At 43.6% G+C, this 26,861-nt stretch overlaps 1 protein-coding gene across 1 annotated transcript in view; it reads right to left on the bottom strand.

Annotated features, from left to right (window-relative positions):
- SVOP (SV2 related protein) overlaps positions 1-26,861 on the bottom strand; it is a 74,391-nt gene that overhangs the window by 2,714 nt on the left and 44,816 nt on the right. Inside the window, exons 7-15 of the mRNA XM_032310935.1 lie at positions 18,502-18,565; positions 16,510-16,635; positions 16,062-16,190; positions 14,543-14,616; positions 11,474-11,550; positions 8,051-8,158; positions 4,922-5,033; positions 3,942-4,023; positions 300-389 (exon numbers count right to left, since the gene is read on the bottom strand). Of these exons, the coding sequence (XP_032166826.1) occupies positions 300-389; positions 3,942-4,023; positions 4,922-5,033; positions 8,051-8,158; positions 11,474-11,550; positions 14,543-14,616; positions 16,062-16,190; positions 16,510-16,635; positions 18,502-18,565 (862 nt within the window). The remainder of the gene's footprint in view (positions 1-299; positions 390-3,941; positions 4,024-4,921; positions 5,034-8,050; positions 8,159-11,473; positions 11,551-14,542; positions 14,617-16,061; positions 16,191-16,509; positions 16,636-18,501; positions 18,566-26,861) is intronic.

Raw genomic sequence — 26,861 nt, 5'->3', positions numbered from 1 at the left:
TTCTAATCCAATTAGTTTTTGGCCAAATCATATGGCACCCCCAGGGTCTTCTGGGGTCTCGGATCTAAGTCCCAGCTTCTCTGCTTCCTAGCTGTGTGACCTTGGACGAGTCTCTTTACCTTTTTGAGCCTATTTTCTCATTTGCAAGCGATATGACTCCTTTCATAGGATGGTTGTTAGGTAAGAGAAGGTGGTGCACACCACTGTGGGCTCTGCAGAAGGCTCAGCGTAGAGGAGCTGCTTACCATGCTTTGGCTTTTGTCATGCCCCACCCCCTGGTATTTGAGGGTGACACCCACCTGAGCAATGAACGGAGTAATGAGAGCACCCACTCTTGCCATGCCGCTGCAGGTGCCCAGGCCCAGCGCTCGAGTGGCCGTGGGATAGACCTGAAACACAGGCATCCATGTGCTGTTGAGAAAATGTAGGATCCTCCCTCCTCTCTAGCTCAGGAGTGATGGGACTGCCCCCCGTGGGCAGGTCTGAAGTTAGCGTGAACCACACAGGTGTTGGTAACCACTTCAAGGGGTGGGAGACCAGGTGGGGAGTCTCATCTCAAGGGGGATAGGAAGTTCAACTGAGAAAGAAGGCAAGAGACCAAGCTGTGGATGGGAACCCAGTGAGGGGGTCCTCCCTGCCCTGGGAGGTTCCCCCAAACCTCCACCAGGAACTGGCGCACATTCAGAATCCAGACCCTACCCCACCTGCCTCTTTTCGTTCATTCACCCTGAAGGGTTGTGAGCTGCATTTCATAAAGACAGAGGTAGAAATGTTTACACGGTGTCTCAGTTTGTCACCAAGGGGCCCCCGTGCATAGCTCTCCCTTTGGCAAAGTGAGATGTCACTGCACATCTTCCAGGCCAAGGAAACTAAAAAGTAGGCACGTCTTCTCCACTCCCTTTCCCAGTCTGCTGGGTTGAAGGAGGACTCAAGGCCTCCGAGGCCCTGTGGTAAGATTTCTCAACCTTAGCACTAGGGACATTTGGGGATGGGTCCTTCTTCATGGTGGGGGCTATCCTATACATTGCAGGATGTTTGACAACACCCCTGACTTCTACCCACTAGATGCCTGTAGCACCTTCTGCACTGCTCTCCCGAGTTGTGACAACCCAAAATACCCACAGGCATTGTAAATGTCCCCTGGGGGAGGGGCAAAATCACCCTTGATTAACAATTACTGGATGAGGAATTGGCAAGATGCAAAGAGCTTGGGTCCCTGAATCACACTGTGGAAGTGAAAGCACACCCATATTGGCCTGTTTCATTAGTGAGAAACTTCTGCTGTGTCAGTACATTGCACTTGGGGTATCTTTTGTTACAGCAGCTAGCACACCTCTAACAAGTACAGTCCTCAGTGTTAGAAGCTCAGGAAGAATGAATATACAGGGAAAAGCAAAGCTCATGCAGGATCCCAACACTCAGAAGTAACCATTGTCACATTTCCCTGTACATCCTTCTAGATTTTTCTATGACTGTAGATACATTGACATTCATTCATTTATTTATTCACTCAACAAATACTTTTGTTTTGTTTTTTTTTTGTTGTTGTTGTTTTTTTTTTTTTAAAGATTTTATTTATTTATTTGACAGAGAGAGATCACAAGTAGGCAGAGAGGCACGCAGAGAGAGAGAGAGGGAAGCAGGCTCTCTGCTGAGCAGGGAGCCTGATGCGGGACTCGATCCCAGGACCCTGAGCCGAAGGCAGCGGCTTAACCCACTGAGCCACCCAGGCGCCCCATCAACAAATACTTTTGAGTGCATACCATATGATATTTTAATTCACCCAATGATACAGCAATATAGAAATAAATTCTCCTTATCAGAAATTAAGACACCTGAACTCCCTTTGACCCAGAACCTGTCCAGGTTTTCCTATATTCTTCAGAGGTCCCGACTGTTATGAAGTTTGGATGGTATCCATCCAGATGCATTAAACATATGTGTATACAAAATATAGCATTATTTTCAAAATATAAATGGTGTCATATCATACTCACAGTCCAACTTGCTTTATCCATTCAGCATTATGTCTTAAAGTCCTATGGACAGCAGTATATAGACGTTTACCTCATTTTCTTTCACTGCTGCAATTATATTCCATGATGGATATTCCACAGTTTACAATTTAATACAGATTGATAGACGTTGGATTAAATGAGGGACACAGGCACTGACCAGCAAAAGCAAGTCAGGGGAGGGGGAGATCTGGGAGGCCTCCTTGGAGGAGGCAGGATTGGTGATAGGCCTGAGGTGGGGTGGAGGAAGACGGGTTCAGGATGATGACTCAGAGTGAGGGCTCTGGAGTGTTGTGGGAATGAGGGATAATCTAGACACCCTCCTTCCCCTGGCACAGCATCTGTTACATAATATTCTCCTCCTTCTTTTGCTCCTCTCTAAAATAAGGTGAAATAAAATATAATAGGTATAAAAAAATTAACCCATAATCCCTGACTGTGGGAAATTAGAACTGCTCAGGCTCTGCTGTGTGAAGTGTAAATTCGTGCCACATTTTAGGGGGTGAGCTTTCAATTCCACTTAATGTTTATAGGCTTTAAACTCAGCAACTCCACCTTGACATTTATTGTAAGGGAAGCACACACATGCACAGGACTATATAAAGCTGTTCACCTTGGTATTGTTTGTGATAGTGAAAAGTTGTAAAAAATCCAAATATCTGTTAGTATGAGAATTATTATAAAATTATGATTTGCCCACACTATACTATATAGTATGGTAAAATGTAAAATATATATGCATATATGTACCATATAGTATAATATAGTATACAATATAAAGTATATATACTGTTTAGTGAAGTATATATACATAATATATATAAAGTATATACCCATAGTATATACCATGGGTATATACTATGTGTAACATATATACATATATATAGTGAAGTATATAAGCATAGTATATATAAAATATAGCATAATAAAATAGAGTATATAATATACACTTATATACTATATAGGAGTAAAGGGATAGCATATAATACATATGTATATACTATATAGTGTACTGTATAGTATGTAGTATACATTAGTATATTATATGTAGGATATACCATATATAGTATATACTGTTTACTTCATAGCATAGTAGAGCAAGGGTTGGAAACAACAAAGTAGATCCACGTGTCTTGTGCGCACTGTCTTCAATCTTCTCCTCCAAAATTCCCTACCTCATTCCCTGCCCTGGGCCTGGCCTATGTGGATCGTTAAGGGCTCCTGGCCCTCTGGCTTCTGGTTGGGAAGATGGGAGCCCCAGTGGGAGATGGGAAGGAGGTAGAAGAGAGAGAGGTCTGGGTATTTATTCTCCTGCTCCTTCCCTTCCAGGTTGCCTCAGGCCACATGTGTCCCTCAACTAAGGACCACAACTTCTCTCTACATCTCTCTCCTGGAACTCTGGAACACTCCCCTCTCCTCATCCCAATGGCTTCGGGTGACAGCTGTGTCCCCAGCCACCTCCACCCCTATTGCAAGCTCTGGGGCACTGCTTTATTGTTTTTTTGTTTCCCTAAGTCTTGTCCCACACCATTGCAATTAGTTTCTTTATTAGGAAATAGTTGTTCACTTCTCCAGTTCGGTACCTGCACTAACATAAATCAGTATGTGCCTAGAAAACACTGAACTATTCAGAAAGGTGGTGTCTAGGAAGGGGGACCATGGGGCCCTTTAATTTTTGGTTTTATGCAGTTCGATACCATTTGGAACTTTTACATTGGACATCAGATTTTATAAGAAGCAAAAAAAAAAAATGAAAAAAACAAAAAACAAAACAACTGGAAGATAGCCTGCAGGAATGAAGAGCTTCACAGTCACTACTCAGACAGACTCCTGGACAAATCCCATTCTGAGGAGCCCAGGCTGGGTGTTTCTGGAGGCAGAGCTCACTCCTTCCCCTTCCCAGCTGTTCCCAGGCACCCCTCTTACCTCAGGTGTGTAAACATAAGCTGCCTGGAAGCCTCCAGAAATAAACGCTCTTGCAATGAAGAGTAACAGAGTGAGCATGTTTCTAGGGAGAGAAATAAAAAAAGAAGATGATCACTTTTTTTTTTTTTCCCTGTCAGCTTGTTTCAGCAAAGTCCTATCTGCCCAGGCAGAATTTATAACCTAGAAATTGGCACAGCCCACCCCCACCCAACACATCCACACAGACACACAATCCTGGTGCCTTCTCGAAAGTCCTGCCTTTATAAGTTTATTATTCTCTGAAGTTCCGGGCTAAGAGCTGCAAACATCTGTGGTGCCCAGGTTGGTTGCAAGGTCAGAGAGAAGTGATACAAATCATTGAAAACCTAGACGGGACCTGATAGAGTCAGGAGCCAGCTGAGCCAGGGACAGTAAACTTCTATGCATTATTTTTAGGATAATCCTGGTCCCTGACCCCCTGTTCCGTGGTTCCCCAAAATGCCTAAGAACACCAACATGTCAGGGTCTAAGCTTCCTCTCCAGACCTTCCACACAGTCCTCATCAGCTTTGGTCTGGAGCCTCTCTGAGGTCAAGAGAGACACAAGCCCCTTCCATATTTTGAGGTCCTTGATAGATGGAAAAATAAAGAAATGCCAGAAAAGGGATTATACAACAGGACCTTGAAGTATTTCCCTTAAACAAAGGAATGCTTTTAAACCATACATAAACAGTTGTACCCATGATCTCACTGGGAGACAATGTCAAAAGTCTAAATGTGACGGTGTTGGAGCAAAACCTCCCAGCCCTACCCCCTTCAGAGGCCCCAAATTGAGTCTGATCTTGTGGTCAAGAGTCTCAGTCCCAGTGAGGGGCTGGGGCAGGGGGTGATCTCTCAGATCACTGACAGGAGTGCAGCCCACAGCTTACAGGCCCAAAGAGCCACTGACTATGACCTGAGACGTGAGCCTGCTGGTCGGAGAGAGCCAGTCTCTTGACCCACCTTCCAACACAGATGAACAGCAGGAGGCTGCAGAGGGAGAAGATGACGAAGCACAGGGCCATGGTCTTCTTGCGGCCCAGGCGATCGATGATCCACAGAGTCACAAGGACACCTGGGAGAGAGCAGGGACACTATAGCAGGCAGCTTCCAATATGGCGCCCAGCAGCCCCCACCTCCTGGTATTCACACCCCATAGAATTCCCTGCCCCTGGAGTGCCTGGCTGGTTCAGTGTTGGTGAAGCCTCTGCCTTCGGCTCAGGTCATCATCTCAGGGTCCTGGGATCAAGCCTTGCATCAGGCTCTCTGCTCAGCAGGGAGCCTGCTTCCCCCCTTCTCTCTGCCTGCCTCTCTGCCTACTTGTGATCTCTCTCTGTAAAATAAATAAATAAAATCCTAAAAGAATTCCCTGCCCCTGAGAGCAGGCTGGACCTAGGGAGTCTCTTCTAAAGACTAGAATACAGAAAAACACTAGAGGTCACTTCTGAGATGAAGTTATAAAAGAATGTGGCTTCTGTTTTCCTAGCATTCTCTGTCCCCCTGACTCTTCTTAGGCAGTGGCCTATAAGTGGCCTCTGGCCAACAGCCAGTGAGGAACTGAGGTCCTCAGGCCAACAGCCCTTGGAGGCATTGAATCTTGCCAGCAAGCACGTGAGTGAGCGTGGAAACAGACCCCGCTCCCGCTGAACTTCCAGATGTGACTACGAATGTTGGGCCAACACCGCCATTGTCATCTTGTCGGTTACGCCAAAGCAGAGGACCCAGGTAGGCTATGCCCAGCTTCCTGACCCACAGAAACTGTAAGTAATAAATATGTTATTTGAAGCCACTAAAATATGGGATAATTTGTTGCATAGCAACAGATAACGAAATAGGCGTCAAGGGATGTAGGATTCATTGGATCCAGGCACGGGACACCAGGGATGGGAATCAGACCTGTCTCTGACTTGTCCTGTGGTCTTGGGTTTGTCCCTTGCCTTTTCAGAGCCTTAGTTACTTCACTGGTAAAATGGGGCTCAATAAAATAAGACTCCCTACTTCAGTAGAGGCAGTATAGTATGGTGGTTTTTATTAATAATAATTAACTCTGGGCTCAACACTTTTGCATCTATTATCTTGCTTAATCATCAAAAGCAACCCCCTAAAATAAATGCTGTTAATTTCCCACACTTCTTCAGTCAAAAAATTAAGTGGAACTGATTTTTAAATTAAATTAAACTTTTTAATAAATTAAAAAGGAACTATTCTAGGAGCCTCGGGATGTGTCAGGGAACAGACACAACAAATCATAAATGTAACAAATAAGAATATCTGAGTTTCAGAAAGATAACATCATGAAAATTGTTGGAAAATCATGGTGAGTGCCCAAAGTCATGGAAATGGTTATTGGCAACGTGGTGTCTAATTCCATGTCCCTAGTCTTACCCACTGAGCCTATAGGGAAAGGGTTTTAAGAAAAAGATAGACAGGATCATACAGGAATGAAGACTCTGGGCTCTGGGGTGGGATCCCAACTCTTAGCTCTGCCAGGTGAAGGACACTGAGTGTTTTAGCTGAGCTCTCCCAGAAGCAGACCGTGGACAAGGGTCCAAGTACAAGTGTTTACTTGAGAGGTAACCCAAAGAAGCACCAGTGGGAGGGTAGGAGAACAAGATAGGGAAGGGAAGGCAAGAGAGCCTGTCAAGACAGTTACCACTGTGGGCAGTTACTCTCAGATTCCACTGGGGAGTTCTGGGACCCAGTGTGGAAAATGTGTCTTAGCATTCTCCTGCCTAAGGAGTGAGGAAGCTGGGGTATTTGTACACCACTAACTCCTGCATTTATTATTCAAAGGCAGCTCCCAGGTTTTAACTCCTTGGCACTCTCAACTCCCTGGGGTGCTTTTAGATTCCGAGGCTTTCCATTCCTCTTGAGTTAGCCCTCAGGCACAAAGATACAGAGACTGGCACCTGAAAGTTTAGGAACAGTTTTTGCTACCCCTTTCTATGCCTTAGTTTTTTCAGTTGTAAAATGGGGGATAATCATGTACTTCACAGGATGAAATGAGATATATCTATAAAACACTGAGCATAGAACCAAACATACACTCATTGTATAGAGAATAGAACCAAATACACACTCATTTGTTGAGTAAGCACTCAATAAATACTAAATACTACCATTGTTGTAATAATTACTCGGTTTCTTAAAGGAAAAAGATAGATCACCTTCACTCTATGTGCAACTTTGGATTTTTTTATGCCCCACTGATCCTTCCAGTGTGAGTGCTGATGGGGGACAATTCTCCATGGGTCTCTTGTATTTCTTGCATGCAGAAGCAATTTGTTCCAGGAAGCCTTTGTTCCAGGCTGTCCTTTCATTTGGATAGTCAACAACCTTGGAAGAGAGAGATACTGTCTCCTTCCAGAGCAAAGGGCAGTTCTGTTTACTGTCCAATATAATAAAGATGATGTCTCTCTCTGGACAAAAGCTGGGCAGATTTCTGGGAACCCACTACAGAAGATTTGATTTCCCCAAGCCTGGGATGCCTCAGGGAAGCAAAGTGAAAAGGGGATTGAGAAATATGTTGGGAAGGCAAGGAAAACTGGAATACAGGGTCAAAAATATAGGGAGTAGTAGATCAATCAGATACCTGGAAGGGAATACTCAGGTAATTCCTCAGGGAGCGACCATCATCCATTATCAGCATTTGCATGCATTTGGGTGAGCTAGTTCTTGTCGTAGGACAAGAGTTAGAGCCCAATAGCTGTACCCACTACTTCATTGCATGTGCAGCATCCACCTGGACCCTTTGTCATCATCCCTGTGAGATTTGGGAGCAAGGGGAGCTGACACTAATATACTATTCCTGTTGCTTGCTGTGCCATGCATAGTAGCCTTTGTTTCTGACCCAGGAAGTCTTGTGTCTTCTGCCAATGAATGTGACAATGGACGGCTTAATTTGCTAGCCTTCAAGAAGAGGAGCCTTCAGAGTTCTTTTCAACTTGTAGCTAAGTGTTGAAAAAAAAACAATCTCCAGCTCCCCTGGAAAGGGGATTTGCTTCCAGACAGCACCAGCTGGAACCACCACAGGACCAGCTGCCACGTTCACAGGCTTGGCTGCCCTAGCCCCACCTTGCACAGGTTCCTCACCTGGGAACTCAGAGAGGGTCGTCCACAGCAGGTCCATGTAATCCTCCTCACTCAGGTACTCACAGGCCAGGCTGCATTTTGCTTCCACTGCCTTCTTCTGGCTGGAGACTGGGAGGTGGGAGATGGGAGAAAGAAGAGCCATGTATAGAACCTTGAATCATACCCTCCTGCTCCTGTACCTCCTTCCCTGGGTATGTTTCCACGGGATACCATGGAAAGATCCCAGGCTCTGGAGTCAGACAGATTCAGGTCTGAACCCCAACCAGCAGACCTCAGCTTTAATCTCTCTGAGTCTCAGTTTCTTCATAAACCTGGAGCTAATAAAACCACTGGGTAAAGTAGTTGGGAGCCTGAACTCAGCCTGTGCATATGAATGTACTTAGCCCAAAGCTGGCACATACCAGGTGTTTTTGTGGCAGACAGACTCTAGGTGGCAGACAAACTCCAGGGAGGCCTCTATGATCCCCACCTATATTATCTGGCCATTCCTTGATCCCACCTTCAATCTCTCTCCTTTGCTCTGCTCTCTCCATCTCTCTCCCTTGACCAGCTACACTGGTCTTCTTGCTGTTCCTTCAACACCCCTGCCTCAGGACCTTTGCACTGGCTGCTGCCTCTTCCTGGATTGCTAGTTATATATCCCTATGACTAATCTCACATTGTTCATGTCTTTATTTTTTTTTTCATGTCTTTCTTTAAATCTCACTTCATGGAAGCCATTCTGACCACTCCATTTAAAAATTCAACTTAATCACTGCCCTTTATTCTGCCTCACATTTCTGTCCTCCCTTATCCTGCTTCACTATCTTTTTTCCCCATACATTTGTTAAGAAATAGCATGAAAGACTTTGAAATGGGCAAAATGCTTTGTCTGGTGCACCCTTACAAGTTGTATCAACTTTCATTATCTGTGAGCTATGCACATTATAGAATATTGACATTAATGCAAATGATTCTTGTCCATCAAAATGAAAATTGCATTCTAACCAGTTTTGCCCTCATTGTAAAGGCTTTTCAGGATTTCTGATTGCCTACATACATGTATTCTTTTGTATTCTCCTTTGAACTAGTTGAAACCTCTTCCAGCCATTAGGAGACAATTCTCCATGAGTTGCTGACATTTCTGCATGTTTTATAAGCAAAGACACTAAAGGTCTTTGTTCTGAACTATCTTTTCAAGGATCTTGGTTCAACCAACAACTTTGACAGGAAGTGTCTACCTTTGGAGCAAGGGGCAGGTTTGCTTATAGCCTTCGATGACATAGTGTCTCCCCACAGGGCAAGAACAGGCTTGACCTGCTTTAAACCTTTACCATCCAGTAGAAGAGAGTGAGGTGCCCTAAGGTCTGAGATGCTCTCTTATAACATAATTCAGCTTCTGCAGCTGTGGTCTCCCCTCTTCACATCACCCTCTGGGAACAGGAGCTCCTTGCTGGTGTAAGGAAGTACTGATACTTCAGCCACTGCTATTATTATGAGTAACAAAGTCCTTTGTCTCTGACCCAGGAGTGTTGTGTGTCTTTTGCAGGCATCTGTGGAAGCTATGGAAGGCTAAATCGTTAGCTTATAAAAAGATAAATCCTTGGGCTTTTCACAGTTCTTAACTGGTTCATTTAGTAATTGAGGGGTTAAATAAAATAAAATCTTTGACATCTGTTCATTGCATATTTGAAGGAGAGGCAGGAGTTTACCTTTTCTTAATTTTTTTCTTTGATGCACCTATCACCTTCCAACACACTATGTTATTTACTTACTTATTATGTTACTTTCCCTCTTTTTCTGTTTCCCCACCAAAACATGAGCTTACATGGTAGGGACATGTGTCCTTTGTGTTCACTGATATAGCTCAACACTTAGATCAGCATATAGAAAATATCAAATGAATGACTTGTCCAAGGTCTCATAACTACTGGTGCTAGAACTGAGGCTCTGATTTTCAACTACGAGCTCATTCATTTTCTCACTCAGGTATAAGAGAGAGCTTTAAACATGAGTTGGTAAACTATCACCTGCAGATTTGACATCTGGTCTCCTGCCTGTTTCTTCCTGGCCTGCATGCTAAGAGTGGGTTTTACATTTTAAAATGATTTTTCACAATCAAAGAGGAGGAGAGCCTGGGTGGCTCAGTCATTAAGTGTCTGCCTTCAGCTCAGGTCAAGATCTCAGGGTCCTGGGATCGAGCCCCGCTTCGGGCTCCCTGCTCAGCAGATAGCCTGCTTCTCCCCCTCCCGCTCTGCCTGCTTGTCTGCTTGTGTTTCCTCTCTCACTGTGTCTTTCTGTCAAATAAATTTTAAAAACTTAAAAAAAAAATCAAAGAGGAATAGTGCTTCATGACACGGAAATGATATGCCGTCCAGATATGTATTCACAAAAAAGGTTTTGTCAGAACACCAGCAATGTTTGTTCACTAACCTGTTATCCACGGCTACTTTCCTGCTCCAACGGCAGAGGGGTATAGCTCCCAAAGCCTAAAATATTAACTATCCGGCCCTTTATAGAAAAAGTTTGCCAATCCCTGCTTTGTAACATTCCCCTGGATCCTCTGCTTTGCTTCAGTGGGTCCCCTGATAGGGGCATGCAATTTATACTCTCTCAATACCAAACCCCAAATCTGCAGCTGAGTCACTAGCTCATTAAATCTTTATACCAATAAACCGAACTATTAACTAAGATTACAGAGGCTTATGAAAAAGATAACTGGGAAAATCCCAAACATAAGCAGGAACTTGATCCCTTTATCCTCCACCCCAGGTTCAATGCTAAGAACCTGTTCTTGGAAATAGAATGGTTCGAAAGCCCAGACATCTGCATAGAGACTTTGCTTTCTGTTTTGTTCCTTTTGTCCAGCGGTTCCCAACTCTGGCTGTACAAGAGAATCTGCCTTCAGCTCAGGTCATGATTCTGGATTTCTGGGATCCAGCCCCGCATGGGGTTCCCTGCTCAGCAGGGAGTCTGCTTCTTCCTCTCTCTCTGCCCCCCTCCTCCCTTGCTCATGTGCTCCCTCACATGCATGCTTATGCTCTCAAATAAATAAATAAAATCTTTAAAAAATAAAAAAGTAAAACTGCTCCAGGTGATACTGTTGTGTGGCTAGGGTTGAGATCCAACCTGGTTCTCAGACTTCTTATGCACGTGAGAACAGCTGCATAGGGTCATGGGCATCAAACACAGTACCGCGTCCTTTAGGTGACATAAGATATGACTCTGCTGCAATGTCACTTCAGGATTATTTGGTTTTCCACAGAGTTTCTTGGGGACCACAGTCCAGGTCTTCTATGCTCAGATTTGGCAGAGAATTTCTCCCGGGAGTCAGCAGGGTAAAGTCATGGGCATCTGTGCAAGGCCAAGCTCAGGAGCGGTGGAATCTGGGGTGGGTATGCGTATCTAACTGTGTAGAGGGGAGGAGGGTGGTCTGATACTCACTGCTGCAGACATCTCCTGCCTGAAAGAGCTCAGTGGTGAGCAGAACTAATCCGTAGTAAGAAAATGCATTGGAAAACCTGCCAGGAAGAAAGCAAGAAGATAACAAGAAATGATGGGAGACATGCAAGTCCCCTCTCCCCAACCCCTCAGGAGGGACTTGCTTCTATAGCAGTGAGGACCAGTCTTTGGGCATGGGCGACAGTGGACATTTGGGGGCTTTCTTGGGGCCCTTGAGAAGGAAAATGGCAGGTACAAAGCATAGCAATGTGATGAAGGGACATGATCTTGTGTCCTTTGAAAGACTAAGAACTGTATTGTATCACAGAAAACACCCAAGGCTGTTTATTCAACTGGCAATAGGGAAAACAACTTTGGGGTACCAATATTTGGAAGAACACAGTCATGAATGACATCAATCAGGACTTCTGGGCCAATTTGGTCAACATGAAGAGAGAAGAAGAGGGGAAAGCTTTGATAATATTAAGAAGTGGGCTCCAGCTCTTCCCTTGAACTCCTGAGAGCTGAATCAACTCACCAAGCATTTACTAAACACTTGCTGTGTGGCCCGTATAAGTGCAGATTCTGTAGACTTCCCTAAAATTTCAGATCAGAATGAAACAGTTGATTAATTCCTGATTGTCCGAGGAACTAGAACACTCAAGTGTGTAGGACCAGAACATTCTTATCCTGTAGTACAGTTATGTGGGAACTGTCATAACCAGATAGCAGTGATTAATTTCCTTGCATTGCAATATGGGCTAGCAAGTTTAGCAATGTCTATAGTGTGCAAAAATTAGTCTCCAATTAACCACTTCATTATTTGGGTAGTTGTTGGCCCAACTGAATCACTTGCCTGCAAAGACAGATACTCTCAACTCTCATCCCCACTCCCTTTTTAAAAAACCCTACAGACTCTACGCTTGTGTTGGGCACACAGCAGGTGTTTAATAAATGCCTGGTTCAGTTCGTAGGAATGCAGGGACAGAGCTAAAGCCCAGTTCTATATATTATCAAAGCTTTCCCTTCCACTTCCCTGCAACTGACCACTTTTCAGGACAATCCCCTGCTATTTAGCCCCTCTACTCAAAGGTACGTGGGAAAAAGTGAGCACAGGTTAAACCAGAATGCAGAGTGTTAGCCAGGTCCCTTCTGCACACTGTTCATGCTGTGTACACGATTTGGTAGAAGAAGGTTCAAAGAATAGCTGAGATTTAACTAGTTGTGGATTTTCAGGGGATTACCCATTACAAATCCCTCCCTTCCATCCTGCCCACATCCACACATCGCCAATGGCTGTTATTTAAGGAAGACGGACCAGGATCAGGACTGAAAGTTCTAAGGATGCCTGTGTTGACCAAATCAACGGTTCCCCAAATATGGCAGGCTCCATGCCGCTGCTGGTACCCAAGGCAATATGGCAATATTAAATCTCAGTTGTGACAAAAATCCCATTTTACGTTTCCTTTCAATCACAGTCAACCCTGGGACAGCATGGCTTTGAACCACACAGGCCACTTATAAAGGGATTTTTTCCAACAAATACAGTACACCACTGCAAGTGCATTTTCTCTTCCAGGTGATTTTAATAATATTTTCTTTTTCTCTAGCCTACTTTAAGATATAATATATAATACATACAGCATATAAAATATGTGTTCGTTGACTGTTTATATTGCCAGCAAGGCTTCTGGTCAATAGGAGGCTATTAGTTCAGTTTTGGGGGAGTCAAAAGATTTTCGACTACTCAAGGGTCTGTGCCTTTAACCCCCTTTCTGCACTGTTCAAGGTCAACTGTATTTTGACAGTTTCCTCTCACTTACTTGCTAATGAATGTGTCCTTGACACCTACGTTCTTTCTGCGTCTCTCTATTAAATACAGCAGCTCAGTGCCTCGACAGATCATCAATCCATAATTCTAATCTCAGGCTGATTTCATGGGTGATCAGAGTTCTTTGGGAGGTAATCAGCTCACTTTAGGGGACAGGTTGAAACAGCGCCTCCTACTTCTCTGCCATCTTGTCTCCTCCCTCGGCAGATCATAAATCTAGCTACGTTTTCCTGTATATCTCTTAAAAATATATGGCCTGCAGTTAAGGTTTTTTCCCTTTAAAGCAGACATATAAAATTGCCTCTTGATAGACATTTATCTGAACCCTTGTGCACTAATGGTGGGAATGCAGAGTGGTACAGACGCTCTGGAAAACAGTATGGAGGGTCCTCAAAAACTTAAAAATACAACTACCCTATGATCCAGTAAGTGCATTACTGGCTATTTACCCAAAGGGTACAAAAACACTAATTCAAAAGGATATATGTGCCCCTATGTTTATTACAGCATTATTTATAATAGCCAAATTATGGAAGCAGCCCATGTCCATTGACAGATGAATGGAAAAGAAGATGTGATACACACACACACACACACACACATTTATATACACACATAGATATACAATGGAATATTATTCTTCCATAAAAAGAATGAAATCTTGCCATTTGTAATGACATTGATGGAGCTAAGTGAAATAAGTCAGTCAGAGAAAGACAAATACCGTATGATTTCACTCATACGTGGAATTTAAGGAAAAAAACGAAGGAAAAGAAAAAGGGACAAACCAAAAAACAGGCCATTAACTATTAGAGCAAACTGATGGTTGCCAGAGGAGAGCTGGGTCAGGGGATGGATTAAACAGGTGATGGGGATTAAGGATACACTGATCATGACGAGCACCGAGTACTGGATAAACTTGCTGAATCACTGTATTGTATACCTGAAACTAACGTAACATTGTATGTGATCTATATTGGAAATAAAATTCATAACTTAATAAAAAATAAGACATTTATCTGAGTCGGAAGTGAGTCCAATTAAAGAAAAAGGCTAAGAAAATAGTAGTACAGGTTATACCTGGGTAAGGCAGAGATCAGGAAAGTGATGTTCAAACCACCGAATTTTGTAAATGTTGCCTAAGCTCAAAGAGTTCTCTGTGCATTGCATAAAAACAGAACCCAAAACAGGGCCCGGGTGAAGGGGATCAAAGTGTCAAGAGGTCAAGAAGCAGCTCTTACCATATAAACCACAGCAACAAGGTTGTCCATCTAAAATGGGGCGTGAAAAGGTCCCTCATTCTGCCTCGGTCTTCCTGTTTCAAGACAAGGACATGCTGTTTGCTCTCGTCTCCTCCAGCAGCGCTGACCATGGCCGGGGACTGGTGAACACCCACGGCTGGGAGGGAGGCTGCTGGTGGGCTGCATGCTCAGGATCCAAGAACCCAGCACTCAATCCCATAGCACCAAGTCGCCCAGCCCGGTGAGGCCCTCTAGCCAGGACCCACCAATGTTTGCAGGCTTGATTCCCCAAGGAGGGAGACATCCTGCAACCCCCAACCCCAGCCTGAAATCCTGGAGCCAGGAAGCAGACTCCCTGCCCTGAGGACTCTCAGGTAGTCCCATGGACCTGGGGAGCAGACACAGTCTGTCCAAGCTGTGTCTAACCATTTCATGCCCTGCCTAAGCCAGCTCTAGGTTAATATGGCAAACACTCTTGTGCTGAAAATCAATTCACCAGAAGCCAATGTGCCGAAAGATTGATTAGTTGAATGTCCCACTTGCCAATTTCATATAATTTGCTAATTTATCAAATTTTTGCTCTATAATTTTTTTTAAGATTTTATTTCTTTATTTGAGAGACAGAGAGAGAGCCTGAACAGGGGGAGGGACAATGGGAGAGAGGAAGAGGGTGAGGTAGGCTCCCCACTGAGTTGAGCTGAAGGCAGATACTTAACAGACTGAGCTATGCTACAATATTCTTTTTAAGAGTATACTCTATGGGGGATGCCTCATAGAGCCTGGGTGGCTTATTGGTTAAGCATCTACCTTTGACTCCAGTCATAATCCTAGGGTTCTGGGATCGAGTCCCACTTCGGGTTTCCTGCTCAGCGGGGAACCTGCTTCTCCTTCTGCCTGCTGCTCCCCCTGCTCTCTCTCTCTCTGACAAATAAATAAATAAAATCTTTAATAAAAGCATATACTTTTTTTAAGTGTATTCTTTGTGATTATATTCTCCTTAGATATATTTAACAAATATATTTTTCTTAGTTTGAGAAATGCTTGCTTATTTAAACATATAAAAACAGATTATAGACTATAGGTGGTTTAGTCTACCTGTGAATATTGCTTTCATGAATAAAAATGTATTTTTTAGTATACTCTTGAATGAAAAGATAACACTCTTCAAATGGTAATTGAATATATTTGAGAATGTTTGTTTTTGTTGAATATATTTTAAAATAGGCTCATTAATATATTTATAAAGAGGACATATTGAGGAAATAAATATATTAATGTATATTAGGAAAAATATATTCCTATTTACTACATATATTAAAAAAGAAGGATCCCTGAAACATGTTTTTGGTAAAAAGATATATTCCCAAGTAAATTCAGGAAAATTGGCTTTTGGAGAATTGGTCTGCTTACTGCTTCTGCTCTTTTGGTGTGTCTCAGGATTTACCCCACTTCACCCATGTACACATTCCCATGCAGGTGCACGAACACACACGCTACAGACAGTGGGCCAGGCACGGACCTGTCTGGAGATGATCAGTTTCCCCAGTGGCATGGGGGCTCCATTTTCAGTTGCTATCCTCTTTAAGGTGGCGATGGCCTTTTCCTGATTCCCAGACAACACATCGTACCTTGCGCTCTCTGGCAGCCACTGTGGGGACAGGAGTGACAGGTTAGCGTGGCACAGAACACTGGGTCCCAGCCACATACTCTCATCTAGGTGTGGAGTCTTTAAGGGTGGGGTCTCTGGACCCAGAGGAATGGAATGGGATGGGTTCTTGTAGTTATGATTGCTGCTGTTGTTATAATTATTATTAATTGGTGTTGCTGTCAAAGCCCACCTCCCCAAAAAAACATCTTAAAAATACTCCTTATGGGACGGTGTCCTCCTCCACCTTCTCCCCACCAAAATATAGTGAACAGCAGAAGGCCAAGAGGGCAAAGTTTGAGATGTCTTAAAGGATACCTACAAAACACAAGACTGCAAAGAGGAGCAGCGGGACAGCTGAGAGGATGAGTAGCCAGCGCCAGCCCAGGCTGGGCATCACAAACACAGCCAGGATGACCTCGAACACTGTCCCGATGGCCCAGAAGACCTGAGATGGGAAAATGGGATCAGTGATGGGAGCAGCATGGTCAACGCATGAGCAATGTCAGCGACATGATAGACGACACTCTCAATTGGGTAAGAGGTCCTTGGGGTCTGCAAAGTTGGAATGACCACCACTTTTCTTGTGGTCCATATGGTTCGGCCAGGGCCACTATGTTGTCCATCTCCCGAGGGTGCCATGCACATGGTCTAATATTGGCGTGGTACCCACTGGAGTGTACAGTGTGGTAGCTCCGGTTAAGGAGACCTATACCACCTTGTGTAAGGTCAATATGGTGATGGACACATTGGTTTTTATCTACTGACATCCACCTCTCTTGCCCACTAGGGCCCTAGTATCCTTGTCACAATTGCTTCTTCCCTGCAGAACTGAGTATCTTCTGTGCCTCTCCCAGTCACTCCCCATCTTTCCCTACCTTGCTCTTTGTGTGCACTGCTTCCATAGGTTCTCTGTCTTCTGGCTTCCCATTGGGCGCAGCCAATGGGGAGCCCTACAGGAAAGGGTGGGGGGAGGAAGGTAAGAGAGGTGGGACTCTGGCTCCCTCTCTGCAGCATGCTCATGGGCTTGCTGCATCTCTCAGCAGAAGGGCACAGCTCCTGTCCAACAGCCCTTGTTATATAACTCTCTCTCGGGACTGCTAACTACTTCCTGCCTTTGCCTGGCAACCGGAACTTCCACCCTGGGGCTACTTAGAAGTAGTCCCTTTACCAAACCCTCTTCAGATTACTCTAATTTGAGTATGCTGGTTCCTGCTGGGACCCTACAACCATTGGCAAACCTGGTCCTTCAACTTGCCCATCAGTTCTGGGAGCCTATAAGAGCCTTCCTAAATCCCCTTTCGCTTAAATTAACCAGTCTATTTCTGTTGCTTACAACCAGGGATGATGGCTAAGATGTCTAACAAATTGATACAGTACCGACCAACCAGAACAGATACTAGACACTGGTCATACACACCCTGCTCCCAACACACACACACACACACACACACACACTCCATGACTGTGCCAGGAGTTAACTCTTTAGTTGCTAGATCATGGGAAGTTCTAGGGGGTCCTCTGAGAGGACAGGGTGTGTCAGGTGATGAGGGGTAATCAGCGGCCAGGCTCTGCTGGCGCAGATAAAGTCTCAATATTTAAACAGTTGGTTCATCCATACCAGTGTGGACCAGCTGACTACCATCCTTACTGGTCAAGGATAGATGCAATCAGAGTGGTAAATTGGGCTGTTGGGTTAATGTAATGAATATTGTCAGTATGGTCGTGGTGACTAGAGAGTGGCATCATAGTCATCACTGTGGACATTGGTGTCCAGAAAGGACAAGTAAACACTACTGCTACTGCATGGTGTCATGGGGGCAGTTACATACTTGCCCCGAGAGATTCCAAGATCATGATTAGAAAATGGGTCATCAGACCCTGGCAGAAAGAGGGCTTGAGAGGGACTAGGTGGACCAAGGGTCTTTTAAGGCAGCTACAGAGGTGACCACTCACACAAGACGCAGGTGAGTCCAGATACACATAGGGGTGGAGGGGGATGCTATCGACAAGAAGCAGGAGTTTTGGTCCCCTAGTCTCTGTTGTTTGGCTGCAACTCTCAGATAAAAGCCATGTCCAGTCCAAGAATGACATACCACCTGCCTGCCACCAGTTTAAGGGACTGGATTGTTTTGGTAAGTTGAAGAATTTATCCATATAGCAAATAAACCCCGCAAACCCAAAACAACAACAACAAAGTTCAAATTAACAAACCCGACAAAATCCCATTTCCTTATCCTGAGGCTCAGGATGTCTGAGGATCTCTTGCCCAGAGACTGGGCTCTCTTGGGGGAACCCAGACCACCTTCCTTACCTCAATCAGCAAAATGCACTTAGCTCTGGCCTTCATGGGAAGGAACTCAGCATACAGTGTCACCCTGGGAAAGCAGAGAGATAGGAAAGGAGTTAAGGTCAGGACTGAGAAGATTGCCACAGCTTTCTGACTTCCTTTTCTTTCTTTCTTTCTTTTTTTTTTTTAAAAAAAGATTTCATTTGTTTATTTATTTGAGAGAGAGTGAGAACAGGGCATAGCGGGAGAGAGACAAGCAGACTCCACACTGAGCATGAAGCCTGGACATGAGGCTCAATCTTACAACTTTGAGATCACGACTGGAGCTGAAACCAAGAGTCTAACACTTAACCAACTGAGACACCCAGGCACCCCACTTTCTGAATTTCTAGGTCAGGATTCTTCTGAGGATGGTCTGTGGACCACTTAACTTCAGAATTTCCTGGGACAATGGCTGAGTGCTTAGATCCCCAGACCCTATCCCAGACCTCTGTCTGTCTCTCTTTCAATCTATCTATCTTCCTATTCATTCATTTAATCATTATGGATCTGTGGATTCCTGTTTCCTTCAGTGGGTTGTAAGCCACTACTGCCATTATTCTTTCAATGCTCAGACTGTCCCAGTCTGGCCATTGGAAGATCTTTCAATCCAGTCCCTGTTTCTTTTTTATATGCCTCCATTGTTCTTTACATTCTGGCACACCAATATGTCCAGGCTCATGGTGTACTTTTCTTGCCCCAACAATGAAGTCAGCCATTTGTCTAAGAGGTCCTGGTTCCTTGCGGTATTTGGTATTTAGAAACCAAGATCTGAGCACTCAGTGTGTTCATTACTACTGGTCTGCCATTGTTTCTAGGCCTTCTCAGAGGACACAGCTAAGAGATCTAGCTATCTATCGATCTTGTTCTGTCCCTTTCTTTCTTTCTCTCCACATGCACACCATACATCTATGTCTGTTTCTATATCTATCTGTGTATATGTATTTAAAAAAACATTGAGTTCACACTGATACTTTCAATTCTAGTACAACCAGAATGTTAGGGCCCTTTCTTTCTAAGTAATCTCTATACTCAATGTGGGCTTAAACATACAACCCTGAGATCAAGAGTTGCATGCTCCACTGACCAAGCCAGCCAGGCACTCCAAGTTTAGGGTTCTTTCTAGCCTGCTCCAGTTTCCATAATCGTAATTCCCTTCTCCAACATTGAGACACCCAGGCCTCATTATTCTCTGTATATTTCTTATTTGCCTAATCCATTTATTAGCTTGCTGAATGTAACCAATGCCCTAACTACCTAACTATACTGGCTGCCTCTTCCATCTACTACATTCATGCCCCCTCCCCTATCTTTCACTTCCTCAGCCACTGGCCATGCCAGAAAGTGAAGGAAACCTCTAAACTTCTTCTCCATGCTGCCTCCCATTTTCTAGGAAGAGGGCCTCTTTTTTCCCACATCTCCCACCTAAGTCAAGCATCTGAGCAACTAGATGGCTTCATGTTACTCTCCTGGCTCCTCATAAGGGAGACGGGATAGAGAGAGGTTCATTTCCATTGACCATTTTGAGGCAGATGTTGCTGATGACCTATCTAGATCTCCTGTGATCATTTTACTAGTTCAGTTTGCCTGACTCCCAGCTGCTGCTACTAATGGCTCATACCCACAACCTTCTCCTAGCATTTCTTTTGAACAATTGGAGCTGCCTCACCAGAAAGATGTCTTTCCCTCCATAACATCTGACATTTGAAAAGTTGGTCTTAGTAATACCACTGAGATTTAGGAAGCATTCTATCTCCATTAGAAGTCCTTCTCAGGGTTATGATAAAAGATACCTCTGTCCAAAGAAGGAAGACTTCTTAGGAGCCTCAGTGAAAAGGCCAGGACTTTAGTAGTTTAGATATATTCTATTTAGAGAAAAACATGAACAGAAAGTCGATATCACCTAGTTTAATTCATGGGATAAGTATTTTAATATATTCTCTCTTCCTAGCTGGATGTTTTGTCTTGATCTTTCCCCCTTTCTCCTTCTCAATCTCTCGCTGTAGCTGAGCTCATACTCAAGAATTTTGAACCCTACTTTTTGATTTATAAATAGCATTTCCATGCCATTTAAAATCCTCTTACACACATATTTTTTTTCACACATATATTCTATCCTATGAATGAACCATACTTTTCTTAATAATAGCTACTTTTTATTGAGGACCTACTATGTGCCAAACATTCTTTGAGATGTTTTACATGAATTATCTCACTCAAATATTTCTTTTTTTAAAAAAATATTTGATTTATTTGTTTGACAGACAGAGATCACAAGTAGTCAGAGAGGCAAACAGGCAGAGAGGGGGAAGCAGGCATCCCACTGCGCAGAGAATCCTATGCGGGGCTCGATCCCAGGACCCTGAGATCATGACCTGAGCTGAAGGCAGACACTTAACCCACTGAGCCACCCAGGTTCTCCTCACTCAAACATTTCAAATCAAGGGGAGTAGATACTTATTTATAATCCTCTGTGTGTGTGTGCATGTGTGTGTGTTTGATTCTCATTTTCATCTCTAGATCTATGTCAGATAAATTGTTAGTTGACCAGGAACCTTCAGCTAGTAAGTTAGTATTAGAAGAGCCAAAATTCTAACCCATATCTGTCTACATTTTGTAGACCACCAACCACTTCCCTATTTGGATAGTTTCACAATTATAAATAAATATTTTTATCTATTATATTATAAATAGATATTTATTTATAAATAAACAAACATCTTTAGGCTAAAGACATTTTTGCTTCATGTGGTTTCCTGTTAAGTAGAATTTATATCAAAGAGCATGCACAGTTTTAAGGCTTTTGATATATATAATACCATAGTTGTTCCCAAAAAAACTTGTTCTAGTTCATATGCCTACAAGTAGCTCTCTCAACAAAAAACATTAGGAATGTCACTAACTCGGCTCTGAGAAGAGGCATCAAGATAATAGTGGTTACAGAGATTACAGCAATTACCATGGAGGACTTCTTTGACATCGTTATGCTATTCTCCAAATGGTGTGCTTATAGTATTTAAAAAATCAATAATAATAATCATAATAAAATGAGAAGCATGCTTACCTTTCCTCCACCAAATTAAACTACTAGCCATGCAAAAACATGCAGCAGCATATTCTAAGGACAAAGTTATGCCTGTCCTTAGACAGCAAGGATTTCTTTTTATAATGAAGCTATAACATGCAGTCTTCTTTTCTTTGTTCTTTTTTAGTTACAGAAGTTGTACGTGAATACATTTGCACGGTAAAACAACTAAGCAGTACACAAGTATACAGAGTATCTGATAATTCTTCCTCTTCTCCATTGCCCCTACTTCCATTCCACTCCCCCAAAGCCATAACAACCAGGAGTTTGCTTTGCAAACTTCCAGGCCTTTCTCTATATAAATAAATAAATTTAAGCAGCTTATCTTTCCTTTTTATTCCCTTCCCTTTCCTTTTCTCTCCTTCCTTTCATCTCTCCCTCCTGCCTCCCTCCGCTGTTTCCTTCCTCCTTCCTTCCTCCCTAGTCCCTGCCTCCCTCCCTCCCTCCCTTCCTTTCCTCCTTCCTAACACGTGCAGCACACTGTTCATGTTCTACCCATACAAATGCTCCAATTCTTGCCACTTCCATGCATGCCTGTCCAGTTTCCAATTGTCAGTACCTGCAACTCTCCCCTGAATGCATTCTCTGGTTATTAAAGGTTACTCTGCCATCCTCTGTGGCAGACCAGGGAATGCCAAGGAATTTAAACTTCCCAGGAGCAGCTCTCAACAAATGATATTTCCAGGACAATCTGGAGATGCGAACTACAGGATCTCCCAGATTAAACTACTTGCACTAGCATCTCTGTGTCAGGATCTGCTTTCAATAAGGCCGTTTGGAGATCTTTCCATATTAATATATGTAGACCAGCGGCATTATTTTAAAACTCCCGCCACCCGGTTGATTAATACTTAGATTGTTTTCAATTTCTTATTTTTGCCACCTCTGCCAAAAGAAACCTTTCCTTGTTGTTGCTGTTGTGCCCCCCACTTGGCCATTATTTGTAGCAGTTCATTATGAAAACGAGCTGTTTGATCTTCATCCAAAGTATGGTGATTATGACAATCACACTGAAGAATAAAAGAATGAGCACTGAAAGTAGCAATGCCAGGAAGCCGTTGATACTGGAGTCAATAAATTCTCTCTGAAGATAATCACATTTACAGCACTTGGCAATTAGAGATTTGCCATCTGGATCACATGCTTGGAAAGAAGTGACCTGTGATCTCCATTTGGCATTTCTGCTTGGTCTGGAGGGGAAAGAGCAGTGCCAAGGGCGGGTCTGTGAGCAAGATCTACCTAGACGCCAATCAGGAGAATCTTCGGAGGAGGTTTCAAGGTGGAACAGGTGGGCAGCTACCTGGAGTCTTAGTCTTGAAGCATGGCTAGCACACAGGCAGGGTGCCAGTTAAGGTGGGGTTCCAGCTCATCACTTATCCAGGGGGCATTTTTGCTGAAATACTCAGTACACTCTATCCGGAACAATAAACAAAATGCCTTGGTGCCACCATGTCTCTTTACACGTATTTTGTGTATGTTTTGCAACTAGAGGCAATGATCATTTTTTTATGCTTATCTGCATTTTCTAAATTTTCTTTCTTTTTTATAAAAGTATTTTATTTATTTATCTGACACATGGAGAGAGAGATCACAAGTAGGCAGAGAGACAGGCAGAGAGAGAGGAGGAAGCAGGCTCCCTGCTGAGCAGAGAGCCCAATGAGGGGCTCAATCCCAGGACCCAGATCATGATCTGAGCTGAAGGCAGAGGTTTCACCCACTGAGCCACCCAGGCACCCCTCTATATTTTCTAAAACAAAAATGTATTACTTATAATGATAAAAATTAAATTACTTCTAATTTTTTTGCTCGAGTTAAAGTCTCTTCCCTCTTGACGCTCCTTCATAGACAGAAAAAGTAATTACTTGGCATCCTAAACACACTCCTCTTTCCTGTCTTCTTAATTAAAGGGAATGGAAACCACTCAGAACCTCCAGTTTTACATCCCCGGAATCATCTTCCAATCAGTACCAGGGACCCAGTGGACATTACCGATTTACCAGGACTTTCTGACTACATAAGCTCAGAATCTTTTCATGACATCTGTTCAAATGTAAGAGCTTTGGCATTAGATGGGTGTGGATTTGAATCTGGTTTCTCCACGTAGTAGGTGGTTTGCACCAGATGCCCCACTATTTTCCCTCCCTGTGTCTTGCTTCCTTGCAGGTCACTCCATCCAAAGTCTATGTCCGTATCCCTTGAATCTAGGCCTTGCGACTTGCCCTTGTTCAACAGAATGTTGCAGACATGATATTGTGCCCGTTCCAAGCTTGGGTCTCAATATGTTCTTGGCTTTTGCTTGTTCACTTGGACCCTCTGCCCAGGTGACCAGGTGCCTGGGCTAGCCAGCTGGAGTTTGAAAGGCTTATGGAGCATAGATGAGTCAGCTGTGGCCATGCTAGCCCAGCCAGCCCCCATCCAATTTGCCAGCTGACTGGAGACACACAAGCAAGCCCTGCTGAGCCCAGAATAACCAAACTACCCAACTGCAGAACCAGGAGTTCAATAAATTGTTGTTAAGCCATAAATGTCTGGATGGTTTATTACAAAGCAAGAGGTAATTCCATGCTCCATTTTATAACCATCTGGCCTTAAGCAAGCCATTTAATGATCGTTGAGCCTCAGTTTTCTCTTCTGTAAACTGGGGATGATAGGGTTGTCAGTGAACAAGATGAGGTAGTGGGAAGAGAGCACTTAGCATAGTGCCTGCCACTTGGTAAGCACTCAATGGACATGATCATCATCACTATTAATGTTACAGTGGTGGGGCGCCTGGGTGGCTCAGTGGATTAAGCTGCTGCCTTCAGCTCAGGTCATGATCTCAGTGTCCTGGGATCGAGCCCCACATTGGGCTCTTTGCTCGGCGGGGAGCCTGCTTCTCTCTCTCTCTCTGCCTGCCTCTCTGCCTACTTGTGATCTCTCTCTCTGTCAAATAAATAAATAAAATCTTAAAAAAAAAATGTTACAGTGGTTATCACCAAGGACCAATATTCCCACTTCAGGGGAAGAAATAAAGGAAAGAAGAAAAAGAGGAATGGGGCATCTGACTGGCTCAGTCAGTAGAGTACATGACTCCTGATCTTGGGGTTGTGAGTTCAAGCCCCATATTGGGTGTAGAGATGACTTAAAGGAAAATCTTTTAAAAAATTACAAAAAGAGGGATAGAAGGAAGCCCATAGAAAAGCACAGATCAGGGCTGAGGGATGGGCTCTTTATTAATAATATAGTTTATAGACAAGATGATGTGCATTAACTAAACTTATTTTGCAAGATAGGTAAGTCATTATGCTCTATACCTTGAATTCTGGATGTCAGTTACACATGGATAAAACTGAAATAAAGACAGTTTTTAATTTAAATTTAACAATTTTCAATTTTAAGTAATATAATTTGTATTTATACTAAAAATTCATTATAAGAACTTCTTGCTTGTTTCACTTTAAATAATTACACAGCAAAGTCTTACTCATTTGGTTTTTTGAGGTGGTGCAAAGCCTAAATGAATGGAAACTCTTGGTTGCATTTAATTACATAAAAATATCTTCAACTAAAAAAAAAAATCTTCAACTCAATGTTTCCAAATAATGAACTTAAAGGAGCCATTTTTATAACTAGTTAAGAACATTGCATAATTAAACCATGATTATTTTTACATAAATGGCTGGAGTGGAAGTTCTGGGAAGCCAATGGCTCTCTTGGGTGGCTAAATATTTCTTCTGTAATTTTGTTTGTTTTTACTTGCTCTCTTCATGGACAAAAGAGCTATAGAGTGGAGTATTCAAGAGAAAATATTTGTAGGGTCAAATGATGTTTGAAACTTAGCTCTGTCCTTTGTTAGCTGTGCAGACTTGGGCATGTTACATAATCTTCAAAACCCCAGTTTTCTTATCTGTAAAATGGGGGTGATAAAACCTGTGCTTTGAGGTTTGGAGAGTTTTAAAATGGTCATGTGGACAATAGTTATATAAACAAGAAGAAGGGCTGGGCTAGGGTTAAGTAAAGGAACAGCTAAGTGGGGAGGCATGGTGTTTGGGAGGTGGGGGTAGGGAGCAGGCAGGTAAGCTGAGGACCCTCATGACAGATGAGTAAGGGGCAAAGGCCCTCCCAGCTGCTCTGTGTTCTTAATTTTATTCCCCTGGTGTCCTGTCCTCTCTCCCCGATGATCTCTCCCATTTGCAGGTTTAGGAGGTGGGTGTTCTCTCTTCCGGTTACTCTGCCTTTGGAATCCCATCTGCCTACAATCTTCCAGAGGCTCCTCAAAATTTCTGGTTGGCCGATGGTGCCATTTTCTTGTTTCCCAGCACTGTCATAGATCTATTCTAATTCTTAGACCTTTGATGACATTTTCAGACAATGTGGAGAAGAAGAAATGGAAAGTAGCTCTTCTCATTCCCCCCATTTCAGACAAGAATCGCTGGACATTCTGGATTTGTAGTTCCTTTCTCTTCCCTCTTGTGGGAGGAAAATCCAGGTAGCTCTTTGGGGGCTGGTTCTGCTGTCATTTCCCTGGGAAAGGAATTTAATGGGTACTTCCGTGAGTGCCTTCCTTCCAGCCCCTAGAGGAAAACTGTTCTCTAGTCAATGAGTGGCTCATGAATGGGACAGTGGCTGTGTCCGCAGGAATTCCTGGAGTTGGTCCAGACGTGGAGGACATTGGCCCCAAGCTCCTGCCAGCCCAGATTTATGGGCTTGGCTTAATGGCTTCTGTCTCAAGCTCCAGTGGTTTTTAAGCCCATCCTAGGTCCAGGAGTGTATGTCAGATGTCTACTCCATAGAGCCCTGGAGGGATCGATAATGAATAGGGAAGGAAGGACTGGGGAGAACTGAGAGCTACTCAGTGCCCTTCTAGCCTCTAAGTGGCAGAAAGAGTCTGGGGATTTGTTGTGTTCACTCCATGTGGTTACATCTCCCATTCCCATTTACTCTTTCCATAATTACCCACGGAGTCCAACATCCATCACACTGACACCTGAGTTTCATGGCCTTTGGCAGACCCGACACGTGCTAACGCTCCCTGAGCACTCTGCCGGGCACTGTTGCGGACACTTCACATGTGTTGCCATGTAATATCCTACGTGACCCCATGACGTAGGTATGCTATTATCTCCATTTTAGAGATGAAGAAACTGAGGCACAGAAAGGTTTAGGGACTTGCCTAAGGGCATACAGCTGTTACGTGACAGAGTCAGGATTTGAATCTGGTGGTCATGACCAAGTCACATTACTTCAGTGTTAGCCTTACCCTTCTGGATGCCCTTTCCTG

The sequence above is a fragment of the Mustela erminea genome, chromosome 13 (assembly GCF_009829155.1).
Source record: "Mustela erminea isolate mMusErm1 chromosome 13, mMusErm1.Pri, whole genome shotgun sequence".
Classification (NCBI taxonomy): domain Eukaryota; kingdom Metazoa; phylum Chordata; class Mammalia; order Carnivora; family Mustelidae; genus Mustela; species Mustela erminea.
Note: the sequence above shows the minus strand (reverse complement) of the source record. Positions and strands in the feature narration are given on the sequence as shown.